The 11,836-nt window shown below is 50.1% G+C and overlaps 1 protein-coding gene across 1 annotated transcript; it reads right to left on the bottom strand.

Annotated features, from left to right (window-relative positions):
- Positions 1-1,339: 1,339 nt before the first annotated feature.
- Wnt10 (Wnt oncogene analog 10) lies at positions 1,340-10,717 on the bottom strand. Its single transcript, XM_076389732.1, has 4 exons — positions 10,528-10,717; positions 6,689-6,942; positions 2,696-2,979; positions 1,340-2,039 (listed from the first exon to the last, which is right to left on the bottom strand). The coding sequence occupies exons 1-4, from the start codon at positions 10,632-10,634 to the stop codon at positions 1,482-1,484; spliced, it is 1,203 nt and encodes a 400-aa protein (XP_076245847.1). The 5' UTR covers positions 10,635-10,717; the 3' UTR covers positions 1,340-1,481.
- Positions 10,718-11,836: the final 1,119 nt, after the last annotated feature.

Below are 11,836 nucleotides of genomic sequence, written 5' to 3'. Positions count from 1 at the left end.
AGCGAATGCTTTGGATTATCTGGGGTCGACGTCGTCGTCGCGATACGTCACGCCACGCCACGCCACGCCACGCCACGCCACGCTGTCGCGATCACCGACCCGTGTAAAATACGATTATGAAAATCCCTGTCCGATTTCGGTGCTAATCTAATCGGAATCCTAGTCATCGCGTACAGACTCGAAAACCTACTTTAAAGTCGATGAATTCGAAGGGCTTTGAGCGTTTGGAATTGAATCGCTAAGCGTTCGATGCGTTTCGTACGTATACCTATGCGCCTCCTAGCGAAAGACACTTTTCTCGTACTGCAAAACGTGCGTTTGAAAGTTTTCTATTCGGTAAATATGCAAGAGTGATTGACACAGATTTTTCCAAGGTCTTAACGCGCGACTATTTGTCGTTCGATCGATGAAAAAGAAGGTCGAACGAATACGTATATCGGAACAAGAAAAAAAAGTATTGGACAGGCTTCGGTATACTGTAAATCTGTCCGAAAGACCTATGCTCTCGTGTGAGTTTCAGTTGAGAAGAGTGTGACTATCAGACTACGATTTGCACGTAATATTGGGCTATAACGGAGAAGGAGGGATAGAAAAAGAAGAAGAAAAGTTGTTAGATATCGGTCGAAGGAACTCTTTATTGTACGCGCATTACTGAATTGTATACAATCGCATTCGTTCGCAATCTTACGTCACACGCACATTGCTTCTTCTAATAATACTGTGGCGGAGGTGTTACAGTTGGTACGTACGTTAAAATTATCTACCAATTAAATAGAGCAACGTTATAAATAAATTATAGGTTTGCTTAATCTACGGATTAAATTATATTACTCGCGCGATTAGATCTTAACAATTACGACCTTAACAATTACGCTGTCCTCTCTAGTTCAGTTACGAACTAGTCGTGATAGCATTCTAAGCGTGAATAAAAGTACGATCACCGAATCACCATGTCGATTTACTCTGACACGGTTTACACATTTCGAAATTGACATCTCTTACGAGATCGTATGACTTTCTTCATTTATTTGCCCTCCTTTTTTCTCTGCACATCAATTTCCTAACTCTCGGAGACGGTAGTCGCGCGGGTGCAGCTCGCGTGAAAGAAATCGCGCTTGAAACTGTGATGGCTTTTAAGCGAAACGTTTCGCACGGTTGATTTCGAAAGCGCAGCTGTCTCTATGATAAAAGCGTAGGTTGATTCGCCGATTAATTTTTCTGAGCGACAAGTGCTCGTCATCCTCTTAGGCGATTAAAATGTCGCGATTCTCAACGAACGAAGTGGTAATCAGATTGTATGCGGAATACCGTCGTTTCTACCGTGATCCGGTTTAATCCGTGTATCGAGCGTTATTGCACGCTCTCACTGTCAGAGATTCGATATATCGCGTCGTATTCGTGATCGTGTGAGGTCTTGCTTCCCTCGCCTCGTGGTCGCGTATGCCCCGAGAAAGTTGCCTTGTCCCAAACGGAGATATTGCTCATTTGCAAACGGTGATCCATTCTTCCACCGTACAATTTTGGCACTGCACGAAGCAACACCAGTGAAATTTGCATCGACACCTTTCTACGCGACGCTGCCTGACAACATTATATCCTCGGCCGCAGCACAAACTGCCACATCCGTCTCCGCCGGAGCTGGTCTTATTGCATCTGCGACCTGCTGTGCCAGGGATGTCTGCGCTCGGATCCCTTTCGCAAAAGTTGGGCGACTTTTGATAGTAAAACAGCTGTTTCGCGAGATCTCGAGGCCTCCTCTTCCGCCCCCCACCACCACCTGCGTTTCCTCCGGAAACTCCTCCGCGATGTTTTCTCTGCCTCTGTCTGTCGGGCCTTCTCCTCCGCGAACCTCTCACTCTGGTCAGCGGCGTGACGCTACCCAAGTTGCTCTGCGCGACTAGCACAGCGTTCCGGAATCGATCCTTCAGCGTTTTCCCAACTATCCGGAAATCTGGCGCTACTTTCCAGCAGGTCTTCAGCTCGCAGGAACCTGACATACCGTGACACTTGCAGCGCACTTGCATGTTGCTCGCCACAGCCTGAAATGCGATCGATCGGTAAACTGTGATCGGCCTAACGGGCTAAGGATCGCGCGAGAGAAGGCAGGTGTGTGTGTGTGTGTGTGTGTGCGTGTGCGTGCGTGCGTGTGTGTGTGTACGTGTGTGTGCTGTGTACGCACCGCGGCCGTGATTCGATAACTCGTCACGAAGTTCGCGGAATGGCCAAGGGTCGCACGAGCAGCGAGAAAAGAGAAAGGGTGCAATTTCTTTTAGACAAAGAGGTGTCGCGCACGAAACAGTTAATGAGTCTACGACTGGGTGGTCCAGCCCCGGGCTTCGTCTTAATAATGTCGAGGCGAGACCGAGCGTGGAGAGGTGTACGGAGAAGAAGAACGGTCTCGGCTCTTCTCCTACTCCCTCTACTCCTCCTCTTTGCCTCTTTCTATGCTCGCTGTAGCAACTTAAAAGAAAGAGGTGAAGATCACCGTTCAAACGCAAAAAAGTCTGCGGAAGAAGAGGACGCGAAGAAAAGTCGCAGATTGAGAATTGTATTGTCACTGCGTGAAATACTGATCGGGAGAGAGAGAGCAGGGTCTGGGAAGGGTCTCGTTTTCTCTGTCGCTTTCTCTCTCGCTTTCTCTCGTTCTCCCGAATAACAGGCGAGTGGAACAGAGAAGATTAATCAAAGGGCTTACCAAGCGACCAGCTTGATTGTTGTGAAGGTTCACTGTTGACTGTATATCGCCGGCCTTCTCGCGAGTATCTAGGAACTGTCTCGAGAACTCCATGCCGTAGTCGAGGTTGTGAGAGCAGCCGCCCCACTTCCATTGGGTGCCCCTGGCCTTGGCAGGCGGCTTACCCTTGTAGCTCGACGGGTCACATCCGCAGGAGAGTAGCCGGCCCATGCTGCACGCGCGGGCCACACTGTGAGCCACCCCAGCCGCCGAAATCGCGAACGCGAACGCCGTTTCTCTGTAGCCTGAAACAAACATTCCTCTTCCATGTAAATCGCTTCGATGTTGCACGGAAGTGAAAAAAGACGCAACGATGGCTGTTAGTCGATCGATTCTTTGGTTGGGATTAAGAAGTCGAAGTAGCGGTGATCTCTGGCAAAGGTTTTTCGACCACGCCGCGCACGGTCGCAAACGGGAGACAGTGAAGTGAAGAGTATGATCGAGACAGGCGGACCGGTTAGCAAATTGCTGGTTGTCGAGGGTGACGGTGGCGGCGACTCGGCGGTCGGGAATAATATACACAACGCGACAGCGGTGATCGCGTTCACCGCGAACGCGAAACCACGGGACACCGTGGAGCCGGGCTTCCGTAGAAGGAGCTTCGGAAGCGACGGATCGGCCGACGGATCGGCCGACGGATCGACCGACAGACAGCCATCAGACGAAGTTCACTGCTAGATTATTCAGCCGTCCGTCAAAACAAAGCGTGCCCATCACCAGCGGCGGCCGGCGAGCATTCATTGACTGCATGTATAAAAGATCTCTCAGTGGGGTTTCCGAAGATGCAATGCCAAACTCTGACCGCGATACCTCAGCCCTCTTTCACCTCTTTTTTAGCCATCGAAACGGAGTCTCGATCGCTTTCACGATCGTTTCTGTCTCTTGCAGTTTCAAGAAAAAGAAACCAAGGAGAAGCTGGAAAATCGTATGACGGATCTTAACTATCGGTAGTATATAACCGAATATTGGAAATCGGTCGACGCGACGGCTAAAGGGTTCTGGGAAGATTGTAACTGATGCGACGTCAAACGTACTTTTTCTTCGCTACCTCGAACCTCTCCCGTCCCCGAAGCGTCGCTGGAGTCGGATTGACGAATGACCGATCGTCAAATCGCAATGGTGGCTGTCAACTTACAAACGATACGACACACGACTTCCCGCGGGTTCGGAATACGCGCTCCGATTCCTGTCCTTTCTCTTCGACTGTCCGACAATGCCCACACATTACTCTACCCCTCGTCCCTTTTCCGAAAGAGCTACTCCAATCCACGAATACCGGGCGGTATTTGCAGTATTCATGAGAGCGAGATACCGGGGAGACGCGCTAAAGGCACATTCGAAAGGATTTGTGGTATTCGTTCTCGACACCCGATGAGGCACTGCGCTGTCGTTGCATCGTTCCCCTTCAACCGATCTCTTTTGTTCTTTCCTTTTTGAATCTGTGTTTCGAGCGCGATTCGCGACAGGAGCTCGCGAAGAAGGAACAGTTTCGACGATTCTCGGTAATTTCGTCTCTGTCTCCATCGATTCGCATTATAAAAGGCAGTTTTCGTGCAACGAGTCGCGATCGTTGATATCCCTGCAGCTTGTATCCCTGAAGTTTCGCGTCCGAGGTTCTCTGAATGTCTCCTTTTGCTTTCGAAGGTAGGAGTTCGGTGGTAGAGATTCGTTGGTCTTCCTTCGGATCCGTGGACGGGATGCGATCGACAAGACGAGCCGCTGCGACAAGCCAGATTGGACAGCCGGTGGTCGATTACGTCGCCCTTCGTCGATCCCACGAAACTCGGCGACGTTAAAGAGTCGACTTTACTTTGCCTCGAGAGCCAAGTCCGAACGACGAGCTGAATTTTTGGAGATGGTTGCTTCCGATAAAAACGTCGACGACGGGGGCCGATCGAATTCTGTCGAGAAAAGGATTCGCGTGCTCGGTTTCGGAGGATGATAACCTCCCTCGTTCGTCGGGGACCGGCTTCGAAGAGACGAAAGGGAACGAAAGCAGCAGCTCTTTATATGGCATCGCGGTGGGAGGGGTTGCTGAAAGCTTACGCTTTATACGGCTATTGGCAGCAACTGTTTTATAATGCAGATAGCTGCTGGAGGGCTGAAGCTACTGCAACTGCCGTTGCTGCTGCTGCTGCTGCTGCTGCTGCTGCTGCTGCTGTTGCTGCTGCTGCTACCACGACTACTCGATGGTAAGAGGAGCACCAGGGACTCGTAATAAATCCTCCACGGGGAGTTGTACGTCTCTTCTGTTGGACAGTGGAGAGGCCGAGGTAGAAGGGAGAAGAGGATGAGGCTGAGGTGCGCAGAGGACCACTCTGCCTCTTTACTCTTCGGCCCTGACACAGGGACGTGGTGACGGATGGTGCACAGACCTTACCATGCTACCCAGTGTCAAGCCCAAATCACTGTTTAGATAACTCAATAGATAGCGTACCGGGTGCGCGTTCGGTAACGTCTACTGAAACGTGATCTTTCTTTACGGCTACATCTACTCGCTCGATGACGAACAGTTTTCTCTCACAATACATACATTTTTCATAGCACGCTTCCTAAGTAGTTTCCTCGCGACTTGGTGCGGTATTAGAAAAATGATCGATTCGTCCATCACTATTTGATTTGAAAATGATTTCCGCGAACGGTGCAGTTTGTTGTCGTTCGTGGTAAACGAGCGAGCGTCGGCATCGGCGGATGTATGTATCGTGTCTCGTAGTAGCTCGCCCTGTGTGGGCCTCTGAGATGTCCAGAAGAAGAGAAGGAGAATCGTTTCGTGTACATTTCATAATACATTAAGTCGTTTTGCCGAGGTCTAACGAATACGTGGCAAAAGGGGAAAGACTGTGAGAGGACGTAGTAGGAGTGCGGAGCTAGCGGGGTGGGCTGCAGGCAAAAGAATGGAAGAAGGAGCAACGAGAGGGCAGGAGGACCGTGTCCGAGAGATTTAACGACGCGCGTTCTCTTCGAGATACGCACCCAGCACGAATTTGACACGGTGGATTTTTCGAACGACCAAGCTCGGACCCTCACCTGGCCACCGATGTCGTTCTTAAAATCTCGCGTGGAACCGTCGGTGGAACGCTCAACTGTGTACCGGACGTTTCTCGGTAGCTGCTGCCCTCTGACTTTTCAGAGTTCAATTGAACAACGATTGCCTGTTCTACCGGATTATCGGCTGTTTGAAAGTTCTCGGAAAGGAATATTGCTCCTTTCGCGTTTCGTGACTCGAGTCTCGTCGACGCGAACATCGAGACGAGGATGCTGTCGAGCAATTCGGTAGAAAAAATGGTGGAATCGACAGGTTCGCTTGGACGGTAAGCAAAAAGGTGTACCGATCTACGGAAACAGATAAAGAGAAGGCAGACGCGGCAGCGGGCACCGAGATCGTAGCTGGCGGACGATCTTAAGCTTTCAGGTCAGGTGCGCCCGATGTCGCGCTCTCGCGCACTCGTCCAGCACGATATATGTTTCCTCTTTCGACGCACGTACGCGCCACGACGAATTTATATGTCACACTGGAATAGGACAGCCGAGGAGGCAATCTCTTCTCTTCTCGTCTCATCTCGCCTCATCTCGCCTCATCTCGCCTCATCTCGCCTCATCTCGCCTCATCTCGCCTCATCTCGCCTCATCTCGCCTCATCTCGCCTCATCTCGCCTTATCCCACCTCTTTTTTTTCACGCATGGATTTGGGACAGGTTTTCGGAGCTGACCTTAGCTCCAAGACGCACGTATATACCGTATTCTGATTTAAGGAAGCACACGGTTTCTCTCGCCTACGCTGTTTCGTCGACGTCAACGACGTCGTAAAAGATTTCGTCTTTCCTCCTTCTCGAAACGGGAGACCAAAGCTTGCTCCGCTTATGCGTGCACCTCCATTCGACGCTTCTCTTTTCTTCGCGTTTGATCGCGCGACATTTCCTACTATCGCGTAGCCATCGGTCATCGTTTGCTTACCTCTCTGCAGAAGAACGCTGCTCTGTTGGGTTCTGCTGCTAGGTGTCAGGGACGAACAGTTCCATCTGTGCCACATGAACTGGTGCTGACACTCGGATATAGCCATTTGCAAGCCCTTGATCGCGGCAACCGTCACGTCTGGATTTCTGTGACATAGCTCGCGCTGCTCCTTCGTCAGTCCTGGAATACCGTTGCAAACCACAGCATTCCCGCTCACCCAATCGTCGACGGAGTTGCTCATTAAGCAGGTCGCGCTGCAAATCAAACGAAATTTACCAATTAAAGTTCTCGGTTGGCACGGATCGATCCTTCCGACGCGACGCTTTTCCCACGAAACCGCTCGCGTTCGATCGCTTTGAGTGATTTTGCTTCTCGAGAATTCAAGCCGAAGACATTCCACGTACTTACGGCACCGATCCCCTTTCGATTCCTCCCTTCGCTCTGCGTTGCTCCCCTTTACCGCACCGCGTGTGTATCACAGTTATCGGAATCCCAATCGCGACGGCGGCTGCTTTCGGATTCATCGCCGATTACACCGAATACCGTGCCTTTAACTTTAAGTAGCTTTGCCACGCCTTCTACGTTTTCGAAAACTCGAGTGCGAAGCTTTTGCTTGCGTTAGGCACGAACGTTGAACGGATAGGAATCTCTCGTTGCGGCATCTCATCGTACAGCCCCTTACAGCCGGTATGGTACTCGCGTCGAGATTCTACGTCTTCGTACAGGAGTTACCGATAAATCCTGAGAGTGAGTCGGCTGCACCGCACGGTTTAATGCGCGCGTGCATCTTACGCACGTCTGTTTTTCTTTAGCCGATTTTACGAGGCCGAGGTCAAAAGGTGCGATCGCTCTCAAAGAGCTGTTCGAATATCTGTTCGCCTCTTCCTTCGCCGCGCCGCCCCGCGCCGCCCCGCGCCGCCCCGCGCCGCCCTTTTCCTTTACCCTCGTCCTCACCACTTTCGCATCGTCGCGATAACACCGCTCGACTCTCGGAACAAGAGCTCTTAGAGCGCTATCTTAAGCGACAGCTTCTGCCTAACGGCAACGTATCGTAATGTACCAGGTATTCATTCATTTTCAGATGAAAATATTAAGGAGGAAAGATAGAGAGAGAAAGAGAGGGTAGTAAAATTCCGTGAAAGGGTGTATCGAAGATTATGGGATCGACGTTTATTGCCGTGTATCTGAAATTGTACAATGTGAGAGTGGTGTTTAGTTGAGCAGAGCTGAGGCTCGACAACGAAGGAAAGATTTCGATGCTGCGTTGCAAAGTCCGTTTATTTTGCGCGCGATCAGTCGGAATGGTCAATTTTTTGCGAAGGGTTCTCGGGTCCTTCGAGGTCTCGTAAGATGTCACGGACGGGTGCAAGATTCTCGGTGGGTCGGGTGGTTATCTCCGGGTACAAATTAGCGGACGAGCTTCTCTTAAACTGAAAGCTGTGTATAGTACCCGCGCGAATGAGAACGGGAGAGAGAGAGAGACGGATAAAGGTATCTCGGGACAAAAGAGAGAAAAAGGAAGAAGATCGTATCCGGAGGTTCCGAGCGATGCAGAGAATAGGGGGTGGGAAGGAGAAGATCTTGGCAGCTCGGTTTCTACGTAGTGTGGGAAAGGATGGTGGAGGAGGACCAAGATTTTAGGGTCGCAGGGTTATTGAGAGCTCCCATTACCGATACACCGTTTCACCGTTTCACCGCTGCTATCTTTCGCGCTATTGATGATCTACCGAAAGCTGATTAATGGTCTCAACTCCTCGAAACAAATTACCAAAGACATCGCGTGTTCCTGCGCAACTTTGACCTCGTCGAAGGATTCCGCCGCTTACCTTCGTATCGCTACTTACTCCATTCAATGTCACTGCTTTTTTTCATTTTCTTTAACCAGTTCGCGTTATTTTCTCGCGATGATAGCTGAATAATAGACAGGCCAGTAGGCACGGTATATATAAGCGGGGTTGGTAAAAGATTTGCCGCGAGAAAGACTGTTCGCCAAACCATGTTCACCGAGATCGTTGGGCAAATGAAAAATCGAAGACGCAAGATCGCGTTCTGCATTTTTTCCGATGATCCAAGGGTTCGGCGAAGAATCCAATATGGCGATGGGGATGTACGTGTTTTATTTAGCTTATTCGTAAGGAAACGGATGAGAAAGACAGAGAGACTGAGATCGGAACGGAATTTCGCGTTTAATGGAGGTATACCCGCGGAGAGAGGTAGAAGGAACTCGTTACGACTGACCCGCGAGAATTCCTGCGCTGCAGATATCGAATCGCTTTGTCTCTTTTATTTTCACGCGGAGCGTTGCTGCTAAAGCTTCGTTCCGTCGTCTGGCGTATATTTTAGACCGATTGGCGCGCGAAAGTCATCGAAGCGAATTGACACCGATCGAAAATCTATTCGGTTAAGTGTCATCGGTGTGTACCGGTTGTCGTTGGGATGCTAACCACTCGAGTCGCGCAAACTGGTTTATCGACCATTACATCACGGGAATTATTCGATGGTGTAATTCAGTGACGTTCCATAAATATGCACGCTGAAGAGTGCGCATCCATTTATATCCTAGGCGTTTCGCTGTGCACGTACCTACTCGCGTCCTTGTTCCCGGACGATGTTCGTAATTATTTACGAGGAGCCGTGTGGGCACGAAGGAGAATAAGTCCGTCGCTAGATCACAGTCAGACCACGCAGCACGGCCGTAACGCGCCTGCATTTCGAAGACATAACATTGTCACGGACAGTCGGACAAATATTTCTCGGTCTCTCGTACCGCAGATGAGCGTGAGTCGCGTTCCAGGAAGTAACGAGCCAAGGAATTTTCGCGATTCTTTTCCGGAATGCAGCTGATTTTCGAACGACCGTGCGCCTAAAGAATGCAGGCCGCGCGTAGCGAACCGATGCCCGAACGGTCCTTTAACGAAAGAAAGATTCGATTAGAGCGTGCAGACCGTCCAGCACGATGCTAGAGGAGGGCGCAGAGAGATTGGGGACGCATAATGAAGATCACAGCAGGATCGTTCGTTGTTCGTGCCACAAAGTCGCTTGAAAAGGCCTATTTGCACTACGTCATTGTACTTCCTTCGGTATCCGTCGATGCTACTGCTGCTCCGACTAAGCGTCACTATTGACAAATTCCTTCTCAAGACTGCTGAAAAGATAGAAATAGAGAGCACGAATAGGAGAGGAGCTGACGGAGTTTCGTGACTGTTATGTTCGTGGCTAAACAATTCGTTCTAACAAGATCAATTAGAACACTTAGGCACATTTTTTTTACTCACATCTCCGATTTCTTATTAAGACTCATAATATCGCTTAATTTTTACGAACTGGATAAAGTGGTGAACGTTCGAAATATGATTCGGTCGCGTCTGTGGGTTAGTTTCACGAGCATAAGTTGCTCTCAGTTAAGAGTCGGCAAATCTACCAATGACGCATCTTATGTTTAAAGAGGAAGATATAGGGACCGAGAGAAGCGAATAGAAACGAAGTCGAAAGAATTTTCGTGCGATCGAAAGGCTCGCTCAATTCCCATTTGTTATCGTCTTTTCATGAAGCAATAAACATTTTCGATTGAAAGGCGAGACTCCAGAACAGGCGACACAAGATATCGAAAGTAAATAATTAGGTTTACGAATCGAACTGCGCGATGCGAACCTTGCAATAACAAATCGGAACGGATAAGATAGAGGGAACGTTTCGATAGATAGAAATCTCGACGGCGGAAAGAAAGAAAGAAAGAAAGAGAGAGAGAAAGAAAGAGAGAAAGAAAGAGAGAAAGAAAGAAAGAAAAAAATGTAGAAAGGGAGAGAGAAAGGATGAGGAGTGATCGGCGAGATACTCACCGACGATTCTCGAGAAGAATAAGCAAGAGAGCCATGATGGTTCGAATTCTTGTAGCGATCCTAGACGGTGGTCCTTCGTAGACGCGATCTGATCGAGAAGAAGGCATCCTGTCATCGCCCCGAGAACGTCTCTTATTCTTTGCACGGTTTACCCGCTTTAAAAGAGTCGAGTGCGACCCCTCGTCCAAGGCTGCACACCCCTAGCACCCGAACGGAAGGACCCCTCGCTCGCTGGAGAAACGCTGCTGCCGTCTCTCTTTCCCTCTGTTTCTGTACGGTTTTTTCCGAATCCCTTTCCTACTCTTCGTCTCCCGTCACCGAGGCGCGGTGCCTGTGATCAGCAGCCTGGCACGCGTCGAGGACTCCTCGCCCCGGGCACCGGCGCTTCTGCTTTGACGTTCTATACGATTCGAGAGCTTCCAGTTTCGCCGCTTGGAGGGGTCGGTTCGAAAACTACCCCGCGGGACAATATCCTCGATGACGATCGAACGGTTCGTCGACCGACTACGCTAGACTTTCACTCTATTTTTTCCTCGCTTCTCTCCTTCTCCCTCTTCCCTTCCTTCCCTCCCTTTGTTTGCTTCTCCACTGCTCTACCTTTCGCTGGTTCTTTAATTCTCAGTGTTTCATCGGTTATCGAAGCTGTCGAGCACGCACCATTCGTCGGTTTAATCGGTACTCTCCTATGATTCGTTACCCGTACACGTCGAGTGGCTTTGGTTTGAACGATGCTTCTTTCTGTCTTTGGAGCAAAAAATACTGTCGATGTCGATGTCGATGTCGATGACGAAACGTTGAAAGAAATTTCTCTCCTTTCCTTTTCGCACAATCTGTCAAGGTTCTCTCGAGTATTTCACTGACACTGCAGTAGCCGTCGCGAACGATGCACCGATTCGCAGCTGCTATTAAACATGTTTCCGCGAACCCTTTCTCCGTGATCGATCTGTCCTGTGGACGGTCCACAACATCCCACGAAACGATACGACACTGTCCGATCTGGAGAAAAGAACCGAAAGGATATTTAATCTCGATCGAGCACGAAAATGCGCGTCGCAACAGCCTTCTTCGGCGCGTTCGTTCTCAGGTACCGTAACATTCTGTCGTCGTTATTCCACCCTCCACGCAACGACGACGAGGAGCAGTCGGTCGGTGGTGGAACCGCGCGTTTCCGCCACTTCTGCTCTCGATTCGGGTACCGAATCTCGCAGATGAGCAGCGCGCGAACAACGCATCCAAGTAGAAAAAGAGGACCGACCGACTCGGACGGCTCGGTACTTCCGGTATGTGCGCGTATTCACGGCGAAGTGTC

Source organism: Calliopsis andreniformis, chromosome 12 (genome assembly GCF_051401765.1).
Source record: "Calliopsis andreniformis isolate RMS-2024a chromosome 12, iyCalAndr_principal, whole genome shotgun sequence".
Lineage (NCBI taxonomy): Eukaryota > Metazoa > Arthropoda > Insecta > Hymenoptera > Andrenidae > Calliopsis > Calliopsis andreniformis.
Note: the sequence above shows the minus strand (reverse complement) of the source record. Positions and strands in the feature narration are given on the sequence as shown.

What these genes read in the sequence shown, in the direction of transcription:
- Wnt10 (XM_076389732.1), bottom strand. Translation starts at nt 10,634, where the DNA reads ATGCCTTCTTCTCGATCAGATCGCGTCTACGAAGGACCACCGTCTAGG. An exon ending in ATTCTTCTCGAGAATCGTCG is followed by an intron (nt 6,943 to 10,527) that starts GTGAGTATCTCG and finishes TTTGATTTGCAG; the next exon opens with CGCGACCTGCTTAATGAGCA. An exon ending in ACAATCAAGCTGGTCGCTTG is followed by an intron (nt 2,040 to 2,695) that starts GTAAGCCCTTTG and finishes ATCGCATTTCAG; the next exon opens with GCTGTGGCGAGCAACATGCA.